The 16049-nt window shown below is 44.0% G+C and overlaps 1 protein-coding gene across 2 annotated transcripts in view; it reads left to right on the top strand.

Moving 5' to 3' along the window:
* The first annotated feature begins 643 nt into the window (after positions 1-643).
* The window catches only part of LOC149163099 (cinnamoyl-CoA reductase 1-like), a 128402-nt gene continuing 112996 nt past the window's right edge, over positions 644-16049 (top strand). The window contains exons 1-5 of one of the 2 annotated variants that reach the window (XM_089437528.1): positions 644-867; positions 976-1112; positions 1225-1397; positions 2254-2439; positions 2540-2702. In XM_089437528.1, coding sequence (XP_089293654.1) covers positions 998-1112; positions 1225-1397; positions 2254-2439; positions 2540-2702 — 637 coding nt within the window. In that variant the 5' untranslated portion in view covers positions 644-867; positions 976-997. Of the gene's footprint in view, positions 868-968; positions 1113-1224; positions 1398-2253; positions 2440-2539; positions 2703-16049 lie in introns of both variants that reach the window. The other variant, XM_089437527.1, reaches the window with a different exon arrangement.

Below are 16049 nucleotides of genomic sequence, written 5' to 3'. Positions count from 1 at the left end.
AAGAAGCTTGGGAAGAATGGGTTGGTACATTTTGCACTTGTGGGGCTTGGAATGTGATGCATACATTTTGCACTTATGGGGCTTGGAATGTGATGCATTCAAAGGCATCAGAGAAAGTTATGGGAATATGCTAGCATCGGTTTCTTGGCATTGTCTTTTTAGCGACGGGATTGGAAAAACAGGGAACTAATAGTCCCATAGACTATTTTTAGTCTAGTGTACGTTAAAATATCATTTCATTTCATTTCATTATAAGACTTAGTTTAGTCAAAATTAAAAGAATTAAAAGAACAACGGTTATTTGTAAAATAAAAAGATATCATCACTCATCCTATGAAAATTTAAATGTATAGTGACGATGATCTCCACTTTCTAAACTAGTTGTTTTTAGTGCCACTTTTTGGAAATTTTTACAGTGGAACTCTGGCCAGAATTTATTGAAATAATGCATTTTTCTAATCTGGCCAGAACTTATTGAAATAATGCAGAATTTATTGAAATAATGCATTTTTCTAATCTGACCAGAACTTATTGAAATAATGCACAATCCAAATGCCCTACAGGTTTTTCAAGAAGCTGAATCTATATATTTAAAGTTAAAATACCAGGTTAAATAACGCAAATCAAAATTTCACATCAAAACTTTCCTATCAGGTTCAACATCGGAAGTCCAAAAAATCCAACTACAGACAACTCCCTTTCTATTTCTAAAAATACAATGGAACCTACTTAGTTTTCATGGTTCTCTAACCAAAACAACATTCTATTGAAATTAGGCCATACCGCTCAGGACCAGCACCAGCGTTGCAGCAGATAAGATCAGTGTCAGGACTTGAGCAGTGTTCCAAATTTTTTGATCATTTCAAGGTGAGTTATGGGAAATTCACATGACTAGCATTGCATTTACAAAGTTGGCCATTGATTATGTTTTAAGAGTAATTCGAAGGAAACTGAAATTGGTATATCAGTTTGCAGGCAGGTTATTACCAGTGTGAAAATGGGTAGCAAAGAAACTGTATGTGTGACCGGAGCTAGTGGGTTCATCGGGTCATGGGTTGTCCGTTTGCTGCTAGAACGAGGCTACTCTGTGCGGGGAACTGTTCAAGATCTCGGTAAGGAAAGCTGGATTTAAATTGTTTTCTGTTAAACGAGAGCTTTTTCTTGTTTGTTCTGGGTTATGATGAATCCCATGTTGGTGGGGATTGTAAATTGAAATATGTTCAGGAAATGAGAAGGAGACTAGGCACTTAGAGGCCATGGAAGGAGCCAAGGAGAGACTGGAATTGTTTCAAATAGACCTGCTGGATTATGGTTCTATCGAGACTGCCATTAATGGGTCTGTTGGTGTTTTCCATTTAGCGTCTCCTTGTATTGTCGAAGAAGTCAAGAACCCACAAGTGAGTTATGAATGTTGCGTTCTTCAAGTCAATTAGATGTTTTTATATTCAGTTCTGTTTGCAATCTTTTACTATTCACGGTACAATCTTTTACTATTCATGGTACAGGGACAAATTTTTCTATGTTCAGGCCGAACTTTTCATTGCTATTTTTTACTGTTATTATGTGTAAATACATGTCTGGTGCTGTGCAGACCGAGGTTTCAATATCGGGGTATTGGGATAACTGGTTCTATGAATATTTTTCTTGGATAATGTTTGTTACTGTGCATCCTTCGGTTTCAATATCCAGGTATTAGGATAAATGGTCATGGTCATATGAATAAATTTATAAATAAGTTTTTGGTACTGTGCAGACTGAAGTTTTAATATCTCAGTAATGGGATATACAAGCACAGATCCATTTAAACCCCTCTCTGAGATGCGTCTGAGACTGCGGTTTAGATTGGTTTGTGCTAGTTTATCAGATATCCTAATACCTCAATATTAAAAATTTAGCACCCTGGTTTGCACACACTTCACTTTTATTCACAATTTTCCTGTACTGAGAAGAACGAGGTGCGTTGTAAAGTTTAGGTGCGGGTGAGAAGTGAGGTGTATTGTACAGCCTGGGTGGGGGGTGACTAGCGAGGCGCATTGTACCTCTGGGGTAGGGCTGATCCGTTATCCCTTCATGGATGTGTCTGCCTGTGCATGTAACAGTGCATTGGGTTTAATATGCACGTCGAAATTGCAGAACTTGAGGATTCATATATTGAGTTTCACAAATTGGCTGGTGTATCAAATATTGTAACTTGCGTTATGTAACTTTGCTATTAGGATAAAGGATTATATAAATGATTTGATATGTATGCAGGCCCAGCTTTTGGATCCTGCAGTTAAGGGTACCATGCATGTCTTGCAAGCAGCGCAGAAAGCCAAAGTGAAACGGCTGGTGTTAACCTCCTCAATCTCTGCAATTACTCCGAGTCCGAACTGGCCTGCAGATTTACCTAAGGATGAGAACTGTTGGACTGATCTTGATTACTGCAAAGAAAATGGGGTGATAATTTGTTCTTTGGTTCCCCATAGAAATGAGTTTGATTGGACTGTTTTGGTAATGGTGCCAAATGTTTGATAAGCACATGACTTGATTTGTGTAGATTTGGTATCCTGCATCAAAAACACTCGCTGAAAAAGCAGCTTGGGATTTTGCCAAAGAGACTGGTTTGGATGTGGTTGTTATCAATCCAGGAACTGTGATGGGACCGATTCTGCCTCCTGCCATCAATGCTAGTATGGCCATGTTTCTTCAGCTTCTTCAAGGTATGTTCTTATTTCATTTCCCCTTCGCATTAATAAATAAATATTTTGAGTTTTGTACATAGTTTTTAGTCCCATTCTTTCAATCTAATAATTTTGGGCAGATCTGCATCTGTCACTGTTGCTGGTTGAAAATCAGTTGGTGCCTTTCTGAACTTTGTAGGTATTGGCCCATTGAATATTACAAATAAATTTAACAAATAAATATTCTGAGTTTTGTACATAGTTTTAGCGTAGTCTAAGTGTTCTACGTTTTTCCCTTTTTCTTAGCATGTTCTGAAATATAGTTGAAATTGCAGATTTCAGTGGTTGAGATTGCATATTCTAGGTGCCATGTAGTTTCTGAAGGCACTGAATTGATTTATGCATTCAAAAATGGGATTTAAGCAATGTAAAATTGAGAATTTTCCAACATTTGCGTTACCAAATTCTGGTGATATTTGCTAGTAAATGTCGAAAACATAGAATGTTTAGGCTCTGCCTTATTTTAGTCCCATTCTTCCACTCTAATAATTTTGGGCAGATCCGTTCTGCGTCTCTCACTGGTTGAAAACCAGTTGGTGCCTCTCTGGACTTTGTCAGCATTGGCCTATTCAATTCTTCCCTTCACCACGTTCACGGTACAAGACCTGTGGCAAATTGCCAGTCCATAGTTTTCACTGCATTTTTGTAGCTCAATTAAGCAGACTCTACAAGATTTGGACTGGTGCCAAGCTGAAGACAGAGGTTCAAATGTAGTCAATTCTTTTGCTCCATCAGTCATACAAACCTAATAGGGTTTCATGCACATTGCAACCTTGCTTCATTTTCATCTTTCCTTCTTTATTCTCCTTCCCTTTATTTAAGGTACACTGAGACATGTTAGAAAGTGTTTAACATTGTAGGGACGGAACGTCATCTGGAGAAAGCTCTGGACACATCTTTGTCAAGTGGTGGAAAAAGATACAATGACACGGGAATACTTGTTTAAGAGGCCCACTACATAAGTTGAATGGTAAAGTTAACGATGAAATGAAGAAAGGCTACTTGGCATTAAGTAGGGCTGGTCTCTATCATCTACCCTATTTAGTCTTACATCCCAAATTATTGTTCACAGAATTCCACCCAACCATAGACCTCACTGCTTTAAATTTCTTAGCAGCAGGTCACCTCCGAGTTGGGGCTATGAATCCACCAAGGCAAAGGCTCACATAGAGCTAACTATGGTCACACAAACAATACTAAACAAGTAGTAGGCCTGGTACCAATTGTTAAATTTTCTTTGGGCTATATTGTTCTTAATTGCATTTACTCATTTACACATTAAATTCACCCCATAACATCATAATATTATTCAGATTTACATCATTATTCAACAATGTATGCAACTATGTAGAAAGAACTATATCATCATCAATGCAGTGGAACATAAAGGAACAACATAAGAAAAACATTCGCACATAGAGACACCAGGATTGGTCAGACACCAGGGCAAAACCCACTATAGGGAAAGCCCTTTCAAATTCTTCTTCTTATTAGATTGTCATTGAATGATTCAACAAAAGAGAGTACAAGAATCCATATCTTCAGTAATAAACCTATCCAACAAAATCAGCGAAACAATATCCATGAAATGAACCCAACAATACTCATACTCAAAATCCTGATTTAGAAGTGATGAGTCTCATCATTGAGTAATTATATGGGCCTTAATCCACCTCCTAGCTTAGCCAAACCAACTATTCTCACAACTTATTGCATACTTTTGATTATATTTTGCTTATAAGTTGAGTTGGAGTTGGATATTTTGCTTTGTGGTCTAATGTGCATGTAATATAGAAATAAAGGATAAAAGCAAGGGAAATGCAGGGATAAAAGGTAAAAGCAAGGAACTATGGTAAAAGACCTTTGTAAAAACTCGGATGAGACAAGGGAGAGGAATTACAGGAGGTAAATCCTCCTCATTTACTAGCCATCCTGATCCGGATTTAAACAGGAACGCAACAAATTACAGAGATAACCATAAACATAGAGATGCAACAGAAATAATACTTCATTTCATTAATGTAAAATACTGAAATATGCTTACAAACAAAATTGGAAATAAACCAGCTAGGGCAATGGTAGCTTATCTCTGAGAAGAGATGTGGCGGCTACATGCCTCTGAACTATGTTACAATGAGGCTTGAAGGCCTATTTATTGTTGAGAAACAATGGAAAACCTTAACATTCCAAAACCTAACCCTAAAAGATGAAACGCAAAACTGTGGGCCCCGTTTGGGTAAATTGGTATATCAACTTTCGGGGTCGTAACTTTGGCATACAATCTCCGTTTGACGCTCGCAGTATCTCATTAGAAAGATCTATCCGAGAACTACAACTTTGAGAAGAGCAACATCGGTCCATAGACCCATGTTGCTCCCAGTTTTCCCAAAAAACGTCGTTTAGGGCCTTAAAACATTTCCAGAAGTTTAGGACCTGAAAAACTACTAAAAATAGTAAACTAGGCTACAATTAAGGAAACTGAAACGCTAAAAGAAACAATGGTGGGGGTCCAAGTGGATTTCGCAGGTGGCCACCAATATCCACCTGGATCATTCCTCCCCCCTTAGGAAGCAATGGTCCCCATTGCGTTGAGTTCCTCCATGAGATGAGGAAATTTCTGTTGACCTTGGTCCCTGGTGAGCCACTTGCCCTGGTGAAGGAGTTGGCCTGCTTTGACAACTCGATACAATTGGATATTCTGCTGGCGAGTGTGCTTGATTTGTGTGTCCATGATTCGATCAGCTGCAGCTTGTTCCATGCAATCTGGATTTAACTTTGTGGGTGTGAGCTGTTTTGCAATGTGGGATGTGTCTAGTAATGGTGGAAAGTATGGCCGAAGCTGGTCCACATTGAACACTGGGTGCAGGCCAAGGAATGGGGGAATGCTGAGCTCAAATGCGTTGTCTCCCACAGCCTTGGTAATGGTGTAAGGACCATATCGGAGTGGTCTAAGTTTTTGATAGGTTCCGGTAAGGTGTTCCTTTTGCAAATGCAACCAGACTTTGTCGCCCCCCTGAAACTTGTGTGGCACCCGATGTTGATCATGTCGCTGCTTGTACTTGGCATTTGATTTCTCCAGAATGTCATGGACCTGCTGGCGAATATGTTGGATGTGCTCAATGAAGCTGTTTGCCTTATCTGTTTCGGACTGGACATAAGCCGAATCTGCGTGAGTAGCTGCAAATGGCATGGCCACATCAATGGGACATAGTCGTTGGAATCCCAAGCCCACCTAAAAAGGGTTGTGGCCAGTTGAGCTGTGGAGAGCCTGATTGTAGCTGTGCTGAACATAGGGGAGGCTCTCGTCCCATGTGCGTGGATGCTTTGAGTTGTACATGCGCAGAATGTGTACGATCATCCTGTTGACAACCTCTGTTTGGCCATCAGTTTGAGGATGGAAGGCTGTGGACTTAGTGAGTTTGGTGTCGAGCATCGACCAGAGACTAGACCAAAATGTACTGAGGAACCTGCTGTCCCGATCTGAGATGATAGACTGTGGGATCCCAAAGTGTACTCGCACTCGTTCAAAGAAGGGTTTAGTAGTGGCTTCTGCTGTGATATTCTTCTTGCAGGCAGCCATAATGGCCATCTTCGAGAACCTGTCGACGACCACAAAAACATAGTCGTTTCCATGCTTAGTGGAAGGAAGGCCTGACATGTAATCCATGGAGATGGATTCCCAAGGTCGACTAGGGGTAGGCAGCGGGGTATAGAGGCCTTGCTTCTTGATGGTCGGTTTGGCAATGGCGCAGGCAGTGCATGATCTGATGTACTTTCCGACATCCTGTCGAAGATTCGACCAATAGAAATACTTCTGCAGTATTGCCACCATTTTCTCGACCCGAAATGTCCAGCAGCCCGACTATAGTGTGCTTCCCAAATCATCTTGGCACGCTCGCTTAAAGGAACACAAAGGTGACCCAGGTGGCATAACAGGGCATCCTGGAGGTGAAAATCTGGAACATGCTGACCCTCCAAGAGTGTCTGGTATGTGTGGCCGAATTCTGGGTCGCTTTTGTAGAGAAGTGGCCAATCAGAAGTCTCGTGCCCACAAGAGTTGAGTATAGCGGTTAACGCCATGATCGGTGGTCGACTGAGGCAATCTGCAACATTATTGGTGCTACCCTTCTTATACTTGATATTCAAATGGAACTGTTGCAAGTAAGTGGACCACTTCTGATGGCGATCATTCTGCAATTTCCCTTGGGTCTGTATGAACTGCAGGGGTCGGTGGTCTGTGTGGATGACCGTTTCCTTCCCCAAAATGTAATGTTTCCATTGTCGGCAGGCCTACACAATGGAATACATCTCTTTGTCATAAGTGGGATACTTCCGGACCATGTCTGAAAGTGTCTCACTGTGATATGCCATTGGATGCTCGTGTTGAGTGAGGATTGTCCCAATAGCATAGTCAGAGGCATCTGTCTCGACCTCAAATGGTTGTTGCAAGTCTGGTAATGCGGGCACTGGTGCCGTGCAGAGGCGATCTTTCAACTCTGTGAATGCCTTCTGTTGAGATTTAGACTAAAAGAATTTTACTTTCGCTCCTCCCTTGGTGACTTGACTCAAGGGCCAAGTGATATGAGAAAATCCCAACACGAACCTGCGGTAGAAGTTGGCAAGACCTAGAAAGCTGCAAAGCTCTGTCAGAGTGGTTGGAGATGGCCAATCTCGAATGACTTGGATCTTGGATGGATCCACATGTACCCCCTGTTCATCAATAATGTATCCTAGATACTGAACCTGGGTCATGCCAAAAGTGAATTTCTCCAAATTGGCACATAACTTGTGTTGCCGCAGTGTTTGGAGAACCTGTCGGATGTGGTGGAGGAGTTCTTCCCAACTCTGGCTGAAGATCAGGATGTTATCCAAGTATACCACTACAAATGAGTTGGTGAATGGCCACAAGATGTCATCCATTAGCCTCATGAAGGTTGCAGGAGCATTCGTCAATCCGAAAGGCATAACCAACCATTCGAAAAGGCCCTCCTTGGCTTTGAAGGCAGTCTTCCACACATTGGAGGGTTCGATTGGTACCTTGTGATATCCTGACTTCAAATCGATCTTGCTGAAATATTTTGCCCCCTTCAGTTGGTCCAAGAGGTCATCAATCCATGGGATCGGGTACCTATTATGGACAGTGATCTTGTTCAGCGTCTGATAGTCAATATAGAGTATCCAAGTCCCATCTTTCTTCTGTACCAACACGATCGGGCTCGCACAGGGCGATGAACTTGGACGGATGTAACCTTTCTGTAGCAGCTCCTGAATTTGCCTCTTGATTTCATCATTCTCCAAAACAGAGCGCTGATAGATTGGTCCATTGGGCAGTGGCGCACCTGGGGTTAGATCAATGGAGTGCTTGACCTGACAGTGTAGAGGAACTCCTGCAGGGGAGGTGAAGATATCCTCGTACTCCTCCACAACCTTGTCCATCTGTAGTTGTTGTGCGGAGGGGCCTTGTATGGAGGTCATGGCCACAATCTTCTTTGTTCCTTGAGGGCGTATCATCAGGAAAACAAATTTCCCGGTTTTGGAAATGAGCTTACTACATTGTTTTGCAGTAATCAAAGAGATGGCGGTAGGCGGTGCTACCTTCGGTATCCTGTACAACTTATTTCCCAAAGTAACAATAATAGCACGGGGCCTTGATTCATACACAGCATGTCGCTTCCACAAGTAAGGTTGTCATAATAATACATCACAAACTTCAAGGGGAGCAATGTCACACAGTACCTCATCCGTGAAGGGCTTGATGTTGTATGGAAGGTGACAATGCTGGCTCATGCAAAGATCCCGTCCTTGGTGAAGCCACCTGATGGTGTACAGTTGTGGATGTGCTGTGGTTGGTAAGCCCAGCCGCTTCACGACCTTTGCCAAAATGAGGTTCTTTTGACTCCCACTGTCGACAATGAACTGTAGCAGGGAGCCCTTTACCCACATCTGGGAGTGGAAGAGACGTTCCTCCTCTGGATCTTCGGGTTCCTCCTTCTGGATCTTCGTGGTGGCAACGGTGGCATTGGGCTCCACATCGATAATCTGCTTCCCTTTGTCATTCCCCTTGTCGGGTTCTGACTCAGAGTCGGAACATGCATCTGATTCTGAAACCTTTAGCTCGGCCACCAGTGATTTTTTTGCCCGACACTCGCTTGTGTTGTGAGTGGAGCTCTTATGGAACTCACACCACTTTCCTGTGTCCTTTTTCGGCTTCACGACGCTTTTCTTTGCTTGCAGCTTTGGCAGGTTTTCTTGGGCCGCCCTGCCTTGGCTTTGTCCTTTGTTCTGCGGTTTGGGGGCACCTTTCCCTTGATTCGGATTCGCAGATCCAAAGTCTCACTTCTTCTGTTTAAACTTTTGCTCGACCTTGACGACATATTGGTATGCTGTGCCGAGCGAGGGGATGTTCAGGAATTCTATTTTTTCCTGGATGTACTTGGGCATGCAGCCACGGTATTTGAGTATCAAATGCTGCTCCGAATCCTTGATACCCAACTTTGTGCGAAGGGTATGGAAAATATTGGTAAACTCTAGCACATCTTGGTCCCTTCCCTGCCGCAGCGTGGTCCACTTTATGTGTTGATCCTTATAGCTTCCGACAAGGTAGTACTGCCCCTTGATGGCCTCTCAGAATGAATCCCAAGTGGGTGCGGCGGAAAACAGTGAGCATGTACTTTCATCCTTTTGCTCCCAGTAGGTTTCCCACCAGTCCTTGACATGGGGGGTTGCTTTGAGAAGCGCAAAAATAATCTTTTCTCCACTGGAAAAATCATGAACAGAAAAATAACCCTCTAGCAGATTTATCCATTTATCGACGGCGTCTGCGTCTATTTGACCCTCGAATACGGGGATTTCAAAATTAACTTGTACCTTAAACGGTGTGGCGTTTCCAGAGTAGCTGTTGGAAGCCGATGCGTCGCCCTTGGGTAGCTGCTGAAGGATCTGGGCAAAGTTGTCCATCATCGCGTTCCTTTGTCGCTCGAGGGCTTCTTCGAGCAAGATTTTGATAGGATTTCCTGCCCCCTCGTCTTTCTTTTCATCCGCCATGGGAGGCCGTCGGGATTTGCATGGCTGGTCTTGCAAAGGTTCGACTAGTTCAAGCCCTAACTCCTTATATCCTGACCTTGTTGGGAACATGCAAAGAAAAACAGAGAAAAAACAGACTGCTCTGATACCACTGATCCGGATTTAAACAGGAATGCAACAAAGTACAGAGATAACCATAAACACAGAGATTCAACGGAAATAATACTTTATTTCATTAATGTAAAATACTGAAATTTGCTTACAAACAGAATTGGAAATAAACTAGCTAGGGCGATGGTAGCTTATCTCTGAGAAGAGATGTGGTGGCTACATGCCTCTGAACTGTGTTACAATGAGGCTCGAAGGCCTATTTATTGTTGAGAAACAATGGAAAACCCTTAACATTCCAAAACCTAACCCTAGAAGATGAAACGCCAAACTGTGGGCCTCGTTTGGGTAAATTGGTACATCAACTTCCCGGGGTCGTAACTTTGGCATACAATCTTCATTTGACGCGCGCAGTATCTCGTTAGAAAGATCTATCCGAGAACTACAACTTTGGAAAGAACAACATCGGTCCATGGCCCCATGTTGCTCCCAGTTTTCCCAAAAAATGTCGTTTAGGGCCTCAAAACGGCTCTGGAAGTTCAGGGCCCGAAAAACTGTTAAAAATAGTAAACTGGGCTACAATTAAGGAAACTGAAAAGCTGAAAGAAACAATGGTGGGGGTCCAAGTGGATTTCGCAGGTGGCCACCAATATCCACCTGGATCACATCTATTCGAATATCCCTCCATCAGCTAAAAGTACACACAACCAAATCATGAGTACTAAAAGACAACCGAGCAAGTGGAAGTACAAGCAACGTCCCTACTAGATGGCAGCTGAGCTAGTGAAAGTGAAAGGACAAGTTACCATTAAGTTGGGAGATGTACCTCCCTAATTTTGAGGGAAGTCGTTAAGACTTCAGATGTTTAAATAGAGAGGCTTAGGACCTCGGTTTTTTTAGGCAATTAACCAATATTCAGTCAGTCAGTTAGCAAGTATTCGAACCTTTTGACTTGTAACCGTTTGATGTAATACAGTGTTCTTTGATAATGAAGATGAGTTTTGATTTGAGCCAGCACTGAGTTAACTCAGAGGGCTGAAGATCTTGGGTTAGGGCCCAACCCTAGCAGCCAAAGCTCCTCTTTCTTGTATTGTATTCTAGCATAGATTCCTGCTTTCTGTTCGTTTACTTAAGTAGTTCATTTCCATTACAGCAGTAGCATAGATGCATGGTTTGATTGTTCATTTGGTTAAATAGATGCATTTTCATTACAGTGGTTCAACACAAATTTCTGGTTTCCTGCTCATTGACTTAAGTAGTTTCCTGTTTCCTGTTCATTTGCTTGAATAGTTGCAGTCCATTACAACAAGGTAGAACATAGTAGTTGTGTTTCAATTTGTTCCATTTATGCTTTCATTTAACCAGTAGGTTGGCAAAGAAAAGGTCCATCAGGATGCTCACAGGTGTCTCGGCCTCACCTCCTCCCTCTGGGACCATGATGTGAGGAAGAAACCCTGCAGCAACCCCAAAAACACAGGGTTTTGGTTTTCATAGGGTTTGTTGTTTAATGCAATCACGTGGTTCATCATATCGTTGCTTGGTTCGTTTCATGATCATTCACTCATTTCCTAGTCATTTGTCCCTTCACCCTCTGCCTAAGACCTCACTCATTGTAATATCCCTTCCCAGGAATATTTCTCAAATACCAGCAAACCCCAACCAAAAAAATGTACAAGTGGTATAATAGTCGGAAAATTCACAGAGATGAAATAATGATAGTGCAGCAAACAACAATGTATACATGAAACGTAAACAAATACTCAAGAAATGCAGCAAGAAATGCTAAGCCATTTTATTATACTGAGCAATAAAATGAGTATAGGAGGTGATCAGGAAGATGGCACCTCTACTTGCACAAGGCAAGTGAAGAAATACACTCAGAATAACAAAGGAATGGCATCACACTGATCTACGTCCCAGCTGCTGGAAATCGAATGAAGATTTGGGGCTGCTCCCCTCCTCAGAAAAGGTTGAAACTTTGGAATCAGACTCTACTCAAGAAACCCAGAAAAACCCAGAAAGCTTTCCTGGAATGGCCGACCCCCGAAAATCACCCCCTTGGGGTTCTGCGCAGTCTCTCAAGGCTCTGCGCTACCACTGAATGAAACCCTTGAGAAATCTGCCTAAAACCTCTGCCAAAACCCTCCAATATGCAAGGGCTGATCCCCTGCTCAATCTCCCAGCACAAATCCTACTGCAAACCCTCAAGCCAGAATCCCTGCCAGAAAGAACTGCGTCATCCCTCTTAGTGCTGCGCAGTCCTCCAAAATGCTGATGAACTACTGCTGAAATGCTGATGAAACTACTGCTGAAACGCTGATGGAAATACCTTGCCCGAGCAGGCACTCGAAGTCCCCCGGGGCTAAGGGTGAGATCTCCGAACGGAGACACTCAATGCACTAAACAATGCTGCAAGCTAGCTAAACAGCCAGCGTGCTCTAAGCCAAAGCGACTATCTCAAATGCTCATAACTGAATCCAAAATGAGGAAGCTCCTCTCTCCTTTATAGCCTTTGCCTCTCTCAATCCCAAGGCCTACCTTCTCCAGCGCAGTCCCTCTCTTGCCACGTGTTTCTTCCCTATTGCGCAGTCCCTCTAAGTGTCTGCGTGGGCTCCATTTCTGTGTCCCCCCTTTGGCCCCCTTGGCTCCCCTTAAGTCACAACGTTGTGCTACTAGGAAGTGACTTTTATTCTAAAAGTGAGTTATGTCACCCTTTGCTCACTTTTTTTATTCGTAACTAACTATAGAAGGAAAAATTGTGCAAAAATCGAATATTCCAATTAGCCTTAGCTAATTAGGAATATTACAGCCCCCCCGGCAAAATGTTGCTTGTCCTCAAGCAATTGAAGTGATGGATGCTGCAAAATTTTGTCGCTCTCCCAAGTGGCATCCTCATCTGGTAAATTCTTCCACCTCACCAAGAATTCCCGGACCGTCCTGCTCCGTAGTTGCCTCTCCCTGGTATCAATAATAGCCTCCGGCTGCAACACCAAATGCCCCTCATCATCCATGGGTGGTAGCTCATCTGTCACTATCACCTGCTGCCTCAATGCCTTTTTCAGGCATGATACATGAAAGACGTTATGAATCTTGTTGCCTTGGGGCAGCTCCAACTCATATGCAACCTGTCCAACCCTGCGTATCACCTTGTATGGCCCATAAAAGCGGGGCTTGAGCTTCTCATCCCCCTTCTGCTTCAGTGACGACTGTCGATATGGCTGTAACTGTAGGTAGACCATGTCCCCTACCTCAAACTGTCTCTACACCCGACCCCTGTCAGCATACAACTTTTGTTGGTTCTGCGCTGTAGCCATGTTATCCTTGATAGCTCGGAGAATATCCTGACTCTCCTGGATCCAAATCTTGGCCCTCGGAGCCTTGCTATCACCAAACATCACATCAGCAAAGATAAAGGATGACACCCATACAAAGCATAGAATGATGATATACCAATGGTCATATGATGTGTAGTGTTGTAGCAGTACTCCCCCAGATGCAGCCACTTCAAACATGCCCTCTGCTGCCCACTGACATAGTTACGCAAGTAGCCCTCTAGCCACTTGTTAACTATCTCTGTCTGTCCGTCTGTCTGTGGGTGATAACTGGTACTCCGTGTCAACTCCGTACCCACTAGCCGAAAAAGCTCCTGCCAAAACCCGCCCATGAAACGGTTGTCCCTGTCACTGACGAGGGTCTTAGGAAGACCATGTAGCCTGAAGACCTCTCTGAAGAACAGCTCGGCCACCTGTGCTGCTGTGTATTGTGCGGATATGGCAAAGAAATGGGCGTACTTCGTCAGTCGATCAACGACGACAAAGATACAATCCTTGCCATATACCACGGGCAACCCTGTGATGAAGTCCATCGAAATGCTCTCCCATTTCCCCTCCGGAATGGGAAGAGGCTGCAATAAACCTGCGGGATGGCTCATCTCCCCCCTTGTTCCTCTGGCAAACGTCGCACTCCCAGATATGTTGGAGTACGTCCTCCTTGAGGCCCTTCCATGAGAACCTCTCTCTGATGGCCCTGTAAGTTTTGGTAAACCCCTGATGGTCGGCCAATGGTGAATCATGTGATGCCTGGAGTATCTTCTTCTTGAGCTGAGATCCCTCAGTCAAGAAGATTCGATCCCTGTAGTAGATGATCTCATCGATCACCCTGTCCCTGTCATCTGCCACCTGCCCATCCAGAATTTCACATGCAAACCTGTCCTTGGAGTACTCTACTAAGAGTCGAGCCCTCCAGTCTGTGTCCAAGCTCATAAGAGACAAAGTGGCTGGTCTACGTGAAAGAGCATCTGCTACCACGTTGTTCTTACCCTGACATACTCAATGTCAAAGTCATATGCTTGAATCTTGCTGATCCACTTCTGCTGCCTCTCTTGTAGCTGCTTCTGCTCCAAAAAGAATCGGAGGCTGTTGTGATCAGTCCTCACCTTGAACCTGTTACCCACTAGATACTGCCGGAATTTGGCCAAGGCATGCATGATGGCCAGCATCTTCTTGTCGTATATGGAATACCACCTCTCGTGCGGAAGGAGCTTCCGGCTCTCATAGGCTATAGGGTGACCTCCCTGCATCAATATTGCGCCGATCCCCTCTCCCGACGCGTCACACTCCAAAACAAATGGCTACGTGAAATCTGGCAATGCAAGCTGTAATATTCCTAGTTAGCCATGGCTAATTGGAATATTCGTTTTTTGCCTTCTATAGTTATTTGTAAATAAAAAAAGTGAGGAAGGGGGACATAACTCACTTTTAGAATAAAAAGTCACTTCCTAGTAGCACAACGTTGTGACTTAAAGGGGCGCGAAGGGGGGCCAAAGGGGGACGCAGAAATGGGGCCCACGTAGACACATGGAGGGACTGCGCAGGAGGAAAGGAACACATGGCAAGAGGGGAATCACGCAGGAGGAGGTGAGCCTTGGGATTGAGAGAGGCAAAGGCTATAAAAGAGAGAGGAGCCCCCTCATTTTGGATCATTCCGGTTATGAGCATTTGTGATAGTCATTTTGACTTAGAGCACACTGGCTGTTTAGCTAGTCTGCAGCACTGTTTAGTGCATTGAGTGTCTCCGTTCGGAGATCTCACCCTTAGCTCCGGGGGATTTCGAGTGCCTGCTCGGGCAAGGTATTTCCATTGGCATTCCAGCAGTAGTTTCACTAGCATTTCAGCAGCAGTTTCATCAGCTTTTTGGAGGACTGCGCAACACTGAGAGGAGGACGCAGTTCTTTCTGGCAGGAGCCTGAGTTGTGGGGTTGCAGGAGGTTTTGGTGCTGAGAGATAGAGCAGGGGATCAGCCCTTGCATATTCGAGAGTTTTGGCCGGGGTTTTAGGCAGATTTCTGGGGAGTTTCATTTAGTGGCAGCACAAAGCATTGAGGGACTGTGCAGAACCCTAAGGGGGGGTGATTTTCGAGGGTCGGACATTCCAGGAAAGCTTTCTGGGTTTTTCTGGGTTTCTTGAGTAGATTCCGTTTCCAGAGTTTCAGCCTTTTCTGAGGAGGGGATCAGCCCCAAATCTTCATTTGATCTCTAGCAGCAACAGCAGCACGACAGTGTCCCAACAATTGGGACGCAGATCAGTTTGGAGCCATTTCTTGCTATTCTGAGTATATTTCTCCACTTACCTTGAGCAAGTCGAGGTGCCGTCTTTCTGATCACCTCTGTACTCATTCCTTTACTCAGTATAATAAAATGGCTTAGCATTTCTCGCTGCATTTCTTGTGTATCTGTTTATATTTCATATATATATATTATTGTTGCTGCACTACTGTTATTATATCTCTGTGCTACTATACCACTTGTGCGTTTTCTGGTTGAGATTTTACTAGGGTTTGAGGAATATTTCGGGTTAGGAATATTACAGTGGTATCAGAGCATAGATCTGGCTCAGCCTGTGGAGCTAGCAATCTATGACACCGGGGGAAAAACCCTACATCTGTTACAGAGGTCAGAGATACAGGGACACTGGGCGTAGGTTGGAGAACACTTACGGAGAGGGAGATTGTGTTCCGGTGGTGGACGCAGAACAGGAGGAGCCTGTAGTGGACGTAGAGCAGATGGCAGACGAGGACGGGAAGAAATTTGCTGATATGCTCCTCAAATCAGTACAGGATCTGTCGAGGTAGATTGAGGTGATGGGGCAGAGATTCACGGCAGTAGAGGCTAGACAGCGTGAGAGCCCACGGGTTTTT

Source organism: Pinus tabuliformis, chromosome 5_2 (genome assembly GCF_031772625.1).
Source record: "Pinus tabuliformis cultivar Carrire ecotype Pingquan chromosome 5_2, CPIR1, whole genome shotgun sequence".
In the NCBI taxonomy this organism is placed as follows: domain Eukaryota; kingdom Viridiplantae; phylum Streptophyta; class Pinopsida; order Pinales; family Pinaceae; genus Pinus; species Pinus tabuliformis.
Note: the sequence above shows the minus strand (reverse complement) of the source record. Positions and strands in the feature narration are given on the sequence as shown.